Source organism: Lissotriton helveticus, chromosome 8 (assembly GCF_964261635.1).
Source record: "Lissotriton helveticus chromosome 8, aLisHel1.1, whole genome shotgun sequence".
Taxonomy (NCBI): domain Eukaryota; kingdom Metazoa; phylum Chordata; class Amphibia; order Caudata; family Salamandridae; genus Lissotriton; species Lissotriton helveticus.
In genome coordinates this window covers 901,405,008-901,420,674 of record NC_136069.1, presented here as the reverse complement: position 1 = coordinate 901,420,674, position 15,667 = coordinate 901,405,008, and the positions used below count along the sequence as shown (strand labels likewise).

At 41.1% G+C, this 15,667-nt stretch overlaps 1 protein-coding gene across 1 annotated transcript in view; it reads right to left on the bottom strand.

Moving 5' to 3' along the window:
• Positions 1–15,667, bottom strand: part of LOC144772975 (coagulation factor X-like) — a 261,014-nt gene that overhangs the window by 230,218 nt on the left and 15,129 nt on the right. Inside the window, exon 2 of the mRNA XM_078657698.1 lies at positions 7,975–8,135. Coding sequence (XP_078513824.1) covers positions 7,975–8,135 — 161 coding nt within the window. The remainder of the gene's footprint in view (positions 1–7,974; positions 8,136–15,667) is intronic.

The window sequence follows — 15,667 nt, the reverse complement described above, 5'->3', positions numbered from 1 at the left end:
TTCCTTCCCAGTTATATGAATTGGCTTGGTAGTTTGGTTTGCCCTGTTCCCATGATGCACTGGGACAGGAACAGACTAATTTGCATATAGCCAATTTCTGAGCTGGGATGGTGCAGTGAGCTAAAAAACGGTGATGGATCAAGCCCTGATCTTTGGACTGGGTAAGAGTGGTCTGCTTAATTCAGGCACTCTGTTCATCACCACCCCCTTTTCTGAACCTTCTTTAATATGGCAGTTGCTGTGCCTCCAAAAGTTACAGCAGGCTCCTTGGAATTTTGATAAACAATTATGCTAGGCTCATTTTAAAAATTCCATTCCTTAAAGTGTATTCCTTTCCCTTCACCACACAGCTTACTTGTTATTTGACAACAAAATGGTTTTGTTTTTTTTTCAAATTGACTAGCTGATGTCTGTGGGCAAAAGTATTGCATTTTAAATGTATATATATTCAATCTTTCACTGAGTTTTATAAGCTTATTGGTGATGTTGTTCAGTCAGTGCCTGTGGCTATTTGGTGCCGTCAGTTAGGGCCTTGCCCAGATCACGGAGAAAAAGTATGTACAATTGGCCATGAGCTGGACAAAATTTGCCACCCAAAATAAACAAACACTAATTTTAGCTACTTTTTAATTGTTGCAGAAGACAATTTAAAAATAATGTGCATTGTTTTTAATACATTTTCATTGTTTGCTACAAACTTAGATAAAACCTTTAAAGTTTGGAACTTTTGAAATAGTTACACCGGTTTCAATAAACACATTTAAAACATGTAGAATCGTTTGTGAGTTTTAATAAAGGCCGAGTTTGTTAGAAATCTTTAAAAGTTATGAAGTTTATAATTGGGACACCAATGCTTATAAAGCTTATACTGGTTATTCCTAAGCTTCCCGTGGAAGAGAATGTATGGAAGGCTATTATGGTGTACAGCACCAGTAAGAATCCTAGGGGAGACAGCCAGTCATCAGGATTTTTGACACATCCAGGAAGGTTCTTACTGTCACTGCAGTAGTTGATGGAAGGGCATTCTCCTGGAATCCATAGGTGAAGAGGGAATAGCTATGGTGCCTAATCTCAACAAGAAGAACCGTAGGTCCTTATTACGAGTCAGGCGGTCTACATACTGACAGGCTCGCGGCCAGGGTGGTCAGGCTGCCCGGGTGCCACCGCTGCTATCAGGGATTCCTGGCAGTGTTGCAGCAGTCTTGAGGCTGCAATATGCTTGGCGGGCAGCCACAGTCTCGCCAAATATATTATGATTTTCCTCACTGCCATACTTTTCATGGCGGTGTGACCACCACGAAAAGTGTGGCAGTGAGAAAACAAAGGGGGTAGGCCCCCCTTGTGCCTCTGCACCATGGGGTGCATGCAGGGGGGCACATGCTGTGCACCCAGGAAGCATGCACCCTATAACCTGCAGGGCATGTACTTCAGCAGTGCATGCCTTGCAGGTGTTCATTTTGATGTTGCCAATTCTGTGCCTATTTCATAGGCAATGCAGTGAGAACACCAAAGAACTGCCCACCAGACAGAAGATAACTCCTAATCTGGCAGGTGGTTCAACCACAGATTTGGCGGGGCAGGAGGTCCCACTACCACACCACCAAACTTGTAATAAGGCCCTTAGATTTTACAGTTTGTGAACCACTTTCCATGATGAATGTCTGCACTAAAATATTTTAAGAACTACTGGCTAGGAGCCCATAACACATGATATTAGATTTGACCCACAAGGATCACTGTAATGGAAAACTGAAAAGTATTAAATGAAATGTTTTTGTACAAGTGAATCGAATTATGTTATTTTTATTTTCCATTGCCCCTGCGGGTGCTCTTATTTAGGGCAAACAACAACAAAAAATGGGAATTAATGTTAGTGAACCAGATCTAATGTCTGAAATAATTTATTTAGGGCCAGATGTACGATGTAATTTTGCATGCACAAACTGGTTTGCAAACCCGTTTGCGCATGCAAAATCACTGTTGGCCATGTACAATTCCTATATAGCGAGTCGCAATTTATTTGCGACTCGCTATTTATTTGCGACTCGCTATTTAGGAATTGCGAGTCGCAATTAGGAAGGGGCGTTCCCTTCCTAATTGCGTCTGCAATGCTTTTTGTGAATGTTTTGTGAATGCAATTGCGGTCGCAAATTACCACCCTCTTCAATAATGGTACTGCAGTCACAATTTGGAAGGGATCCCCAGGGGACCCCTTAGGCTTTGTGACTATCTCTAAAAATATTTTTCCCAGGGACCTCTGCCTGCCCTTAAAAAATGGAACGAAAACGTTTAATTTCTTTTTTTGTAAATGCATCCTGTTTTCCTTTAAGGAAAACGGGCTGCATTAAAAAAAAAAAAGCTGCTTTATTAAAAAGCAGTCCCAGACATGGTGGTCTGCTGAGCCCAGCTGGCCACCATCACTGGGAGGGCTGACATTCCCAATGGGCTCACAAATTGTGAAAGGTCATTCATTTTAATGAGCCTCGCAATTTGCGACCCCATTGGGAATCGCAAAAGAGTGTAATAACACTGTTGTACATTTCATTTAGCACCACACAATTTGCGACTCTCAATGAGTTGCAAATTGCGAGGCGCTAAATGAAAGGGTCATACATCTAGCCCCTAATCTACATTCAGCAAGGCATGTTTCACAGGAACATCATTTACCTCTTCCCTAAGACAATTATAGATAATGCCCCTTCCCTAAGGAGGGGCAGCATAAGAAAAAAGATTGTTATCAAAACAAAAATACACAGATACAAAGGCATTTCCACGCGCAGGGGGCGGTGTGCCCGAGGTGCTTCTTAGCGGGGGCAGAACTGGATCATATGATGTGGGATTGCCCGAAGCTGGGCTTGTATTGGACAGAAGTGGGAGAACTATTGACAGGGGTGACAGATAGACAGCTGACTTTTGATAAGGCGGTCTGCCTGCTACTGTGGTTCCCGCACACGAAGAAAACGAAGATCACCAGTAAATTCATGGACCTAGGACTTATTTTAGCCCAGAGAGAGATCACCTGGCACTGGAAGTCATCGGAGGGCCCGTCCAGTAGGTGCTGGGCAACGGAATTGGAAAAATGGGCTAGAAGTGAAAGTATGGTCCGGCTTCGACAGGCGACTCGCACAGATGATGAGAAGGGTCTAGAGGCAGCAAGGATTTGGGAAGGTCTAGTGGTGGCTCTGCAGGAGTACCGGTCACGGGAGGCAAACCGAGAAGAAGAGGGCTAATAGGGGAATCCAGATGATGCACGAATGTACGAATGTTGTTTTATCGGCTCCTGATTGACAAGTTTAAATCCTGAATTTGGCTCACACCAGCGAACAAACAGGGAGTGGGTGGGGGGGGTGATAGACGACCACTGCCGGGAGAGTGACGTTGACAGCAGAGTGAGTTAAGAGCTAGTGGTAGAATGCTGGGCTCGCAGGCTAGATCCCATTAGGTGGGGTGGAAGATGTGGGAACGGTGCACTGCTCCTTCTTGTGACCGGGAGAAAATAAGTTTTTTGTTGGGGTTAGGGGTTGGGTAGGTAGGGGAAAAAGCAGATCTTTTAAACAAGCCTAATTATATTGATGTCAAATGTATATTGTTGCTGTGATATTGTCGCCTGGTCTCTGAGTGGATTTTTGGATGTCGCCGCCCTACCTTCGGGATGTGGGCTAAATGGCTGTGTACGATACTGTTCGTGACTGACAACCAGCAATACGTGGAGACTGACAGGATTGTCCAAATGATTGTATAACTCTGATTCTGCAATAAAAATTGTTTTAAAAAAAAAAATCAAAACAAAAATACACCCGGTGGAACAAGGAGTTATGAAGCTTGCACCTAAACTGAATAAATAAAACATCGAATTTCCTGTTAGTAGATTTTTGTGCAACAGTCTGCATGGAAATGCTACACCATAGGGATGCAAAGATAATGTCTGACATCTCACAGAAACACTGTTTTACAATATTGCAAACTGCTAAAAGTAATTATGCACACATTTAAATTATTCCTTGATTGTCAAATTATTTCCAAAACCCATGCACTATACTTTATATGCCACTATTGGGGTTGGAGATTTCCCACCAGTATTTGGTGCAAAAGATTGCTAAACACCCTAGACTGTAAGGGTAAATGGAGAATGAACTGTGCATTGAAGCTGTCAGAGAGTGGTCTATGGCTTTGAGCACATAACTATTTTACATAATTTTTACTTTTTTGCACCATGTCTATATTCTGCACAAAATTATCCACATAAAGATGGTATTTGGCCTAAGTGCAAGCCACCCAGGGCACGCAGACTACATCCGCAGCAGGCCCCTGCCCAGACCCATGTCATAGTGGTGCAGACTCCGTAAACACGGGCCCACTAGCTGCGCAGGGTCTTGGAGGTTAACACTCACGCTACAGTGGCACAGCAGAAGTACTACTGGTAACTACTTCACCCAGCCAGTTAGGGGGTACTCTTTACAGCTGCAATCACTTACCCATTCCCCATGTTGCGTTTGTTAATATATTTATCACATACATTCTCTTTTTTAACCCGTAGCAGGTGCCTGCCCCATCCAATCATCACTCGTGTACTCCAGCCAGAGTTTTACCACTTGCCGGGAGTTTCCTCCTGCATTTACCACCTGTTGTCCTTAATCCTGCAGCAGTAAGATCCATTCCTCCACTCTTTATTCATTTTTGGTTTACTTTGTAAATAAATAATTAAAATTACTTTCTTTTGCTTACAGTTGTGGACTTTGTATCGATCACCAAACACCCGGGAACAGATAAACCTGTGATCCCGTTAAATTCTTTTTATCTTTATTTCCACTGTGACTTCTGCATCACAGCATATTACATATGTTGAGTGAGATGGATTTGAGTTTGGTAATTTCTTAATAGGGGTCTAAACCACCCTCTCGAGTTTATAGTCACATCATACAACTCTTCAGATGGCTTTTTGTTATTGTTTTTTTACAATGTGCATTCATTAATACGACTCGTGACATTCTCAATGATATATTTGCTCATACCTTTCATGCTAATTTAGACTTAAGTGCCATGGCAGTCTTTCAGACTGTCTTCAGTATTCTGTCCTCTTGCTTTACATGACAGAGATTGCTCTCAGCATTTCTTGTTGCATACTACAAATTGTTCACAACATCAACATGCTTTTGACCACCAATAGATATTTAGGTGCAGATCATTTAAGGCCAAGCCCATGAATACAACATTTTTGGAGGTTATTGTATCATTCTCAACATATACAGGGTAAGTGGATTATTCCATCTTAGAGGTGCAGGAGCTTGTCTATTCAATTTCTCTTATCTTTGTAATCCAAACACTAGTGCTTTCTTTAGTTCTTCTACCTTAATATTTTTCTTGGCTTTTCTATAAATATTTTTTATTTTAACCCATTACGCTTTACAGCTTCAGGCCACATTTCCGTGCTTCTTCAATGCGGTATACAGATTGGTGGTGACAAATCATGAACTATTGTAGTTTTCATCTTCAAGTAATTCTTTGATGTAATCTAACTAGGCACCTGTGATTGCAAGTATTCATACAGTGGTAACTAGTGGCTTTCCTGAAGAAGGAGCTTTTATGCCGAAGTGTACGTAGATGAATTTGGAAGAGAAGATGCCTCTCAACTAGCCACAACAATAATTTACTGTTGCCAATAACATTGTACCAATATTGACTAATGTACACTTTAGACATTATTTGTATTGTATATATTGTTTTCGATCACATTTGATTTAGTTAGTTCATAGTGTGCATGTGTTGGTTTGATTTTTGATGCGAATGGAGGATGACAGAAGGTCATTGATGACATTCCTAATGATATCATGTTTATAGTATGCAATTGCTTTTTACGCTTAATAACATAATGTTTAATTAATATAAAAACAAAAAGAATATCATTGATGACTATATTTTCTTTCAGATACACTTTGTGCGTTGTTTATCTTCTGTTATTATATATATTTTTCTTTTTCATTCCTAGATTAGGCACACTGTTAAAAAATATTAGCTCTAGGTCTCTCTATATTGCATCACTCACAAGGCCACCATTTTATCCAGATAGACCTGCAAAGCTATTCTCAAAAAAGAAAGATACATTGTGCAGCAAGCTGACCATTCTTTCATACAAGAACAAAGTTACACTTAAACAACAAATGTAAACAAAATTTAAAAGATAAAAAACAAATGCTGAAATGTTATAAAGGAAAATGTCATCATTAAACATCTGAAAGAGTGGAACAGATACATCTTAGGCAGAAATTGTGGAAATTGGAAATAAAAAATTTCAAAGTATGGAAAATTGTGGGAGGAGAAACAGTGCCATACAGCCCCTATCTCCTACTCATTTTGGTTCACTATCCTTCAAGGTGCAGTGACAAAAACACAATAGGAGTATACTATGGTTGTAAAGGACAACACTGAAACACTACCGACATAGGCCACATCAGAGACACACACTTCTGTCTGACCACCCCTAAACAGAATCATACTACCATTCCCCAAGTAAAGATGGTGCATTATCGGTGCTATTAAGCACTCTATTAATGCAATTACATTACAATACAATTAAATACAATACAATGTCTCTATGGCCTTCATGAAGCAGGCCCAGAGTGAGCATTTGTCTTTCTTGTAAACCATGCTGTGCAGTTTAGCAATGTCTGTAGCTTAAAGGTGATCTTTACAAGGTAGCTAAACTATCGGAAACTTGAAATAGCTGTTCAAGTGTGTTATGCATGCATGTCTCCAACTAACAAAATAATATTATCTTGGTGCAGAACTATGTATTTGCTATTTCTATGCTTCTCTGTCGAGTTATATATTCGTGAATCACATTTAGTTCCATTTCTTTCTGGGGAGTTGGTGACCCAAGCCTTCGCAGACACTTTGAGGCAGCTCACACAGCGGGTGCATTTACCATGTATAAAGCACTATCCTACACATTAAAGGCCCAATTCCTATGCCGTTCGGAGTGCCTCCGAATCGGATTTGGCTTTCCCAGATCCAACTAGTAGCTCTTGTTTATAACGAATCGTACACAGGTCTGCATGACCAAGTACAATGCGAAGATCGGGTACGCACCGACCAAATCATTTCCTGGACCCGAACCTGTCTGTACGACTCATTTGTAGCAGAATCGTGCCGTCCTATGGAGCCGAATTCCAACCAAGCGAGTACGATGCACAATTCGGACAGCAGCTTCGCCTCGGTTTCAGCTAGATGAAACGGTTGTCTGACGCCTACTTCGGGGGGCAGTAGCAGGCCCCCCTTCACCTGGGGCCCTCTGAATCTGTCACTGGGTCTGCCCATGAGTCCCCTCGATCCAGGCATGCACAGTATGGCGGGCACGTACACTTTTTCCCACCCACCCCATAAGCCTACGGCAGCATCGTATCTGCTCGTTCGGACTCCCGGAGCACGTCTCGCTCGGAAAGCGCTCCGGAACCGAGTTGTACGGACGCCTTTTCTACCGAGATCGGAATCAGGCCCAAAAATATTAGCGTGTTGCCCATTACAGTCAAAGGGGCATCTGTGGGGTATGACTGTCTGTATTAACTGGGAGAATGCATGCTCTTGTGCCTCCTAAGATCTACCCTCACCTCAGTGAAATACACACCTTGACTTTATATGACTCCATCATAGTCCACTAATGACCACCATGGTTCAATAAATAAAATGGCATTTAGAGTGACTTTGGGTCACACTGCCATAATGTAACACCCACAGTAAATGGCAATTTGGTTACAGGGACAACTGGTTGATGAAGGACGTGTACAGGATATTTGGCATGCGAAATCTACGACAGCAGTTTACAGAGGTATGGTGCCCTCCTATGTCATGACATGGATTACTTCCATCACCTAACAAGGACATGAACAATTTATCAAAATACTTTATTGTCCTTTGAATAGAGACATTTAGACAAGACAATTGTTAACTGGACTCAGTGTGCTATTTACTTAACCTTACAGTGGCATCGTCATTCTCGAAGACTTCTCTGGCTTCTTCATATGAGCATCGCTCCTCCATGCATTCTCGCTCAAGGTTCCCTTTCTTGAACTCCTCCAGCCCTGAATTTGCACGTTTCCGCCTCAGTAGAATCTCGGTGGCATGTTGTTTCCTAATGAACACTGGAAGAAAGGCATACCTTTAAGTGAGTCAATTTGTCTAGATTGAAGTGGTTTGAAACCCCGATATTGATTCATTTAATACAATGATGCACACCAAAGCGATCAAGCAATAGTGACTGGCTCCAATGAGTGTTTGTTACACTCCTTTGAGCCCTTTTTGAGAAAGGAAATGTTTGCCAGAACAAACATTGTTTATTGAGATGCGATTTAGTCAAACATCTTTCCACCCCTCTTTTTTGCACCTTTGCTATTGCACACGGAATTTCAGTTTTTCAATTTCTCTCAAAGTTGTGTCGCCACAATTAGACTTTTAAATATCGACCTCTGCCACTATCGATGTGCACAATGTTTTCCAGGTTAAATGATATGTAGTTAGAATAGTAAATCTAAGTTCCTCTTTGTATGCTTACCATCAAGCAAGTTATTGCACAATTCAATATCTATTACTCTTGACTGTTGAAGGTTCATATTTTTGTATTTAATATTTTACCATACATCCTCTCTCAAACCCGTACCACGAAAATGGTACATATGAAAATACAGAGCCAAACTAAGTACTTTGTTATGCAATACAGCGGAGTAACCCACGTTTTAGTGTTGCAGTGTATGAAAGGTAGGGAGCCGAACAGCACCATGTTTACTAAGTTATGGCACTGTGCCTCTCTCTTCCTGCACTGGTGCTTTTTAGGCTGTCTTGCACAACACATATTCCCTTGGACCAGTTTTGAAATGTTGTTTAAGATAAGTTTGCTGAGGTGAAGGCATCATTTCCAGTTGAGCCTAATTTCAGCTTTTTTCCTTTTTGTTTAATACATGTCAAACTCTGGGGATGATTTACTTAGACCGGATCTCTATTCTTCCTCAACTAACATAATTAATTACCAATTACAGAAATATTATTAATTAAAAAACAAATTAAAACGCATAAAAATTATTTAACTTATCACACGTCACCCCTATAATCCCCACAACCCAGGCTTTAATTAGGAAATGTCACACCACTGGACATTCTTCCTGCAACTATAACTTTGTCTTCTGTGTGACCAACTATACATTTTTATTGGATACTGCACTGCATATGAGGAGTTGTTCATTCAACTGGTATTTCCTCATGGGGTCAGCTGCGAGCTGGTCTGCTCGTTGTGCTTCTATTGCTCCCCTCAACGTCATGGAGATAAAGTTGGCTTTTTGTTATTAGCTGGTTGTGGAGCTTTTGTCACATCCATAGTTTTGAGGAGATTTTTTTGCTCTGTGTGTTATTGAGCCATTTGTGAGGCATCTCACACTCAGTGTTTCTCTGACTTTTATTTTACTGAGGAAGGTACTCTTTTCCTAACTGGTGGTGGTAACTATTAGAGGTATTTTGCCCTCTCCTCGGTGCTCCTTAGCTACCCTGGACACCCTCTGAGCTCTATCAACCTTCTCTTTCTTATGGAGCCCTCTTCCACCCTTGGACAGAAGAGTACCTCAACTAATATGTCCTCTCTCTGCAAGGACTCAAATACGGTTGCTTCTTCCAAGCGCCAGAAGAAGGAATCAACTCTCTACCAAATCCCCCTACCCATCACCATGGAGGATCTTATTGCAGAACTGAAGCTTATTAAGCCTTTTGTTATCGACACCAATGCTAACATTCAAAGGCTTGGAGAGAAATGGTCCAATCTAGAATCTATGGTTTCTGAGGTGGAACAGAGAATTAGTGATACTCAGGATGTAATTCCTCAAATTGCAGCCATATCTAAGGAAATTGCTCTCCTCAAGACTCAAAGGGAGGACTTAGAAAATTGCCACAGGAGAAACAGCCTTCGAATTTACGGTATTCCTCAGGGAAAGGAGGAGTCTGATAGGCTCGCCTTTCTGAGAATGCACATCCCCAAGTTTGTTGGTATCACGGAGGGTACAACTCTTAATTTGTAAAGTGCACACTGCATCAGTCCTATCTTCAGAGCTCAATCTTCAACTTCAATGGTTGCTCGTCCTAGAGGGATAATTGTTCTATTCTTGGAACACACTGAGCTGTTAATGGTCCTCTCGGCGGCCAAGCTCAGAAAGCAGATGTTGTGGTCTGGTCAAAAAGTTTTCTTTTCTCAGGATGTGGCCCGTGCCAACTGCTGCTCGTCGCAAAGAATTTCTGTCTCCCCGCCCAGTGCTTCGATCAATGAATGCTAGATACGGCCTGGGGCATCATGCTTCTTTAAGGTTACATACAAAGAATGCTCCTACTCCTTCGATTGTCCTGAAGATCTGCGTCAATTTATCTCTTGCCATAAAGGCGATGAGATGGACTTTGGAGGCTCCTGAGGAATGTCTTTTTAACCTCTTTGTGCTACAGTAATGTCTTTTTTCATTTTCTGTGCGATCCTTCTTACACTCTAATGTTCTGAAGTCACATGTCTTCTTTTCTCTGTCGTTAGTCCAGTCTTGTTGTTTTCCTTGCAGGATACTTGATTATGTTCATCTTCTTTGGAGACTATTTCTTATCATTTCCCATGTTTTTCTCCACAGACTTCTCTCTCTCTGTATCCAAACATTTTCCTGATGTTCCATTACCTCCTACTTTCCCATCCTGTTCCTCCAGTTTACAGTCAATCCTGATGTTTGGTGAGTGTCAACCTACCCACCTGATACCTTTGTTCAGCTATTGGCTTGTTTTCCTTGATATGTTTTCAGTTCCCCCTCCTGTTCTACCTTCTACTTTGCTCCCTGTTCTGCATCTTTTCATATAGATATTGGTTCTGGTTGCTTCCGGATGGCTTACGGACGTTGCCGTCTGACTTTCCTTTGCGGCTCCCCGCCTCCACATGATACCCCTTTTCCTCTGGATATGTATTCTGTCATCCTTGACTGAAGTCCTTCAACTTCATGTCAACCTCTCTCTGTCTATCATCTAGTCTGTCTCCCTTCCTTTCTTTCCTTTTTTCTTTTTCTTTGTCCTCTTTCTGTCCCTTCCTCTCTGATCTCGGTCCCTTTTCTTTCCTTTTCTCGGTTTCTGGTAAACCCTTCTTCTTCTTCTAGCATTTGCTCCTTCTGGTCTCTTACTTTCTCTTTCCCTTCTTTCTTTCCTTTTTTTTGTTTCTATCTATATTCTTCTTTTAATCTCTTCAGCATATTGTTTGAGATTATTTCCAATGTTCTTTTTTCTCTGGTTCATTATTACTCTATAACTCTTTCGTCCTATTGGTTCTATTATTCACTTTCCTGCTTACAGTTTTACATACTGAATTTGCAAGTTTTTGCATGTTTTCATCCCACTTATATCTGTTTTTACCCGTTCTAAATTGCATTTGTGGTACTTAATGTTCTTTTTTGTTATTATGACTGATAATGTTCATATAGTTTCCTGGAATGTGATGGGTCTGCGCAATCCTGTTAAGAAGCAGAGGGTACTTACTCATTTATCTAGGTTAAAATGTAAAATTGCGATGCTCCAAGAGACTCATCTTAATGAAATGATGTTAACTCTCTCAAAAAGCAATGGGTAGGTCATGTTTACTGTTCCCCGGCTAAGGATAGGAAAAATAGAGTGGTGACCTTATTTCACAAGTCCCTTTCTCTGGTTCTAGAAAAGGAGGAGAGTGTTGATGATGGTATGGTAGATGGCGTCTTCTACATCTCACTTTAAATGGATCCCCTTTCTCTCTTCCTAACATATACAGCCCCACTGGTGTTGACTCAGAATCCTGGCAGTTCATGTCTCACACTCTTCATTCATGTGCTGACACTAACTTATTGGTGATAGGGGATTTCAATCAGGTCCTGCACCTTTCACGTGTAGAAAATCTACTGCTCGATATACCCCAACAAAATGCAAAAAAACCTTTATGAATATGACACGCTCGAGTGCTTTGGTGGATGCTTGGAGGATATTTCACCCGGACACCCTAGAATACACTTTTTTCCCCCACCCATAAATCTTTATCCAGAATAGATTACATTTTTTAAGTCCTCTTCTTCTTTCTAATCAAAATAATGCAGAAATTGTGTCTATTCTTATTTCCGATCATGCTGTTCTGATTAATTTAGATCTTCCTTCCGAGCCTTCTAAGCCTCGCAGATGGCATTTTAACAACTATTCACTTAAAGACACCACTTTTTTGGAGCGCTTCAAAGAGTTTTTGTTGAACTTCTTCCTCAGGAATATTACTCCCGATATCCCTTTCCATACTATTTGGGATGCCTTTAAATCTACAGCTAGAGGCTTCATTGTTGATTATGTTGCGGTGAAAAAGAAACAATGTATCAGAGATACAGCTTCCTTGTTAGCCTCTATTAAGCAATTGTAGCATGCCTCATTTCCTGTCACATTGAGGATTCACTCAAGAAATTAGTCCAAGCTAAATTGTGTTTTAATAGAAAATCGACAGAAGATGCTTCTGGAGTCCTACTTAAAATTATTCTGAATTTTATGGTGGCCGCAACAAACTGCTTGCGAACTACCTGAAGGTTAAATCTCAAAGATCTCAAAGATCTAAAATAACTAACATTATAGATGATGATGGTGTTAATCATTTTAAAGATGAGGAAATATTAAAATGCTTTATGGATTTCTATAGGACTTCATACACTCCTGAATCTTCTCCTTCTGACACAGCCCTGGAATCTTTTTTTTTAAGCATTACCTCCTCATGTTTCCCCCTCTCCTGATTGCTCTGTATTAGAAAAAGACTTATTCCTCTCTGAAATTAAGTCAGCCCTAACTAAATTACCGAAAGGGGAATCTCCCGGCCTGGATGGCTTTACGGCTGAGTTTTATTCTTGTTTTTCTCAGTTACTCTTCCCTCACCTTTTATCTTTATTCCAATACTTTATTTCTCATAAGGAGGCCCGTGGCTCCTTTCTTGAAGCCATGATATGTTTAATTCCCAAAAAGATAAAGATCCTTCTTCTTGTGCTAATTATCACCCAATTCCTTTAATTAATTTAGATTGCAATATTTTTGCTAAGGTTATTGCTCTTCGTATTAATAAAGTTATTCCTGACTTGATTGGTTATGAGCAGACAGGGTTTTTTCAAAGGTAGAACGCTTGTGGATAATTCTAGAATCTTTTTAAACATTATCCATCTTGGTTCTAAAAGTTCCTCCCCCGTTGCAGCTATCACCCTAGACGCGGAGAAAGATTTTGACCGCATTTGCTGGCTTTTTATGATGCATGCACTCAAGTGACATGGGTTTGGTATTTTATCCCTTATCAATTTGTTATATTCTGCCCCTGTTACTTCAGTTTTTGTCAACGTATTTCAATCTTCTTACTTTAACCTTCAGCGATGTGTGTGGTTTAAGGACCAAGTTGATTTTCTGGCTTGCTGTGTCCATTGTAGCATATTTTCCCTCAATGAAATGTCCCAAGCATAGTACCATGATGAGCCAAAGTATGAGGATAAATGTACCAAATGCAACCCAAATTTCAATCCATGGAGAAATCAGATAGGTTTCTTTGAGTTGATGAAAAAGTTCCTTTGCTTTGTCTTTAAAAGTTTTTGTTGTCGGCTGTACTTCTGGTTCACTTGGATCTTCAGAAAAATCATCGAAGTTGATGAAGTAGCCTGATGCCGTTCTGTCAATTGTTCTAATTGCTTCTGGATTACTTTTTGCTTTTGGAATTTGTTTTGTTTCATCAGCATAGTCATTTGTTACTTCATTGTAGGTTGGTGTTTCGTGATGAAAAGTTTTGATTTGGGTTTTAAGAGCTTCAAGTTCTATTGCTTTGTTGCATAGTCCTTGTTGATTCACTGTAGATTTTTCAAATGTGATTAGTCTTTCAGTTTGAACCTCTGTGGATGTAGCAAACTTTGGTGTTCTGCTGCTTCTCGGGAGTCCACTTGGCCTACTACTTGTTATCGGCCACATGATTGTGGTTTAACCAGGTCGATGGATACAACTCGGTTCTCCTTTTTACCAGCAAGGGGCGGTAGTACTACTGATCTTGTCCCGTTGACAGACAAGACAGGAACTGCTTTTCTGTAAGAAGGCCCAAATTCCTTCTTTACCGCGATCTTCTCTCTGACCAGATCCCCGATCTTTGGAATCCAGACAGGCCTTGCTGGGACAGGTGGTTTCTCTTCAGTGGTTGTTGGCTGTTGTTTCAATTTTATGTTGCTCAGGTCTTTTCTTGTTTCATTTAAGTCCTGTAAAATAGCCAAGCGATCTTTGATATCAAAGCATTTTTCTTTAACCACTGAAGTCTGACTATCTAAGTCCTGGACTAACATTCTAGTCCCAAACAATAGTTCGTACGGACTGAGACCTCTCAGAGAATTTCTTGGCAGATTATTAAGACTACGTTGGACACTTATTAGATGTTTGACCCACCCAGCTCCCGAACCTAATACCTTTGCTGTTATAGATTGCTTTATGTCACGGTTTTTTCTTTCCACAATTCCGTTTCCCTCGGGATGAAAGGGACAAGAGTACCGCAATGCAATGTCCATGCTGGTTATGGCCTCCTTATAAGCTCGAGAGCTAAAAGCAGGACCCTGGTCAGAATGCAGCATGCCAATTGTGTATGTGCCGATAAAGACTCGCAAATCTTTTATAACAGTTCTGGCGTCAGCCGATCGCTGGGGCCACATCTATATGAATCTCGTGCATGAATCCACTGCGACCATGATATATTTATAGTTACCATCCCTTTGTAAGGGACCGCAGTGGTCCAGGTAAACACAGGCTAATGGTGTATCTGAGATTAGAAGGGGCGTCTGGGCTGGTCATTTCACTGTTGATACCTTCATTCTTTGACATATTTCACATTCTAGAACATAGTTCCTAGTTTGTCTTCTTATTTTCGGCCACCAGTATCTCTGTTTTAATAACGATACTGTGGCTGAAACGCCAGCATGTACAGAAGCAAGCCCTTCGTGTGCCGCTATAATGAGTCCTAACCTATGTTCCATGTTTGGAATAGCCCTATCCCCCACTCCAGGGATTTGAGCAAATGGAACGTTATTCGCATCAGTTATGTATGAGTACTTTACTGGAAAGCCTTTCGGGAGTGTTTCTATCGCACCTTTTACCGTAGCGCAGACAGCCTGTAATATTTCGCTGTCTATTTTTGTTTTTGACCGAGTGATGGCAGCTACGGAAGCCGTTTGCACAGCTGCCTTCGCGGCTTCATCAGCCAATGAATTCCCTGCAACGTGAACGCCATCACGTTGATGACTCAGTGTATGTATCACGTGAGTCTTTTGTAGTTCTTTTTGTAAAAGAACTACTTGTTCCCAAAGCATTTTATGCTTGATTGTGCCACCTTTTGCATCTTTAAAACCGTTCTGAACCCAGATCTGCAAGTATTCATTGTAAGATTGAACGCAATAGTACGAATCGCACACTATGAGTGTGGGGAATTCTCGATCGGTATTTTCAAGCGCCATCTTAAATGCTAGTAATTCAGCTCGCTGAGCTGTACAATCTCCTAGAGATTGCGTTTTAGTGACCAGTGGCCTAAATTTTCCTTCGTGCCAGCGACCTTTTACAATCGCGCACGCAGCACTGTAAGCTTGTTTACCCCCGACTGCGGGTTGTGCTGATCCGTCCG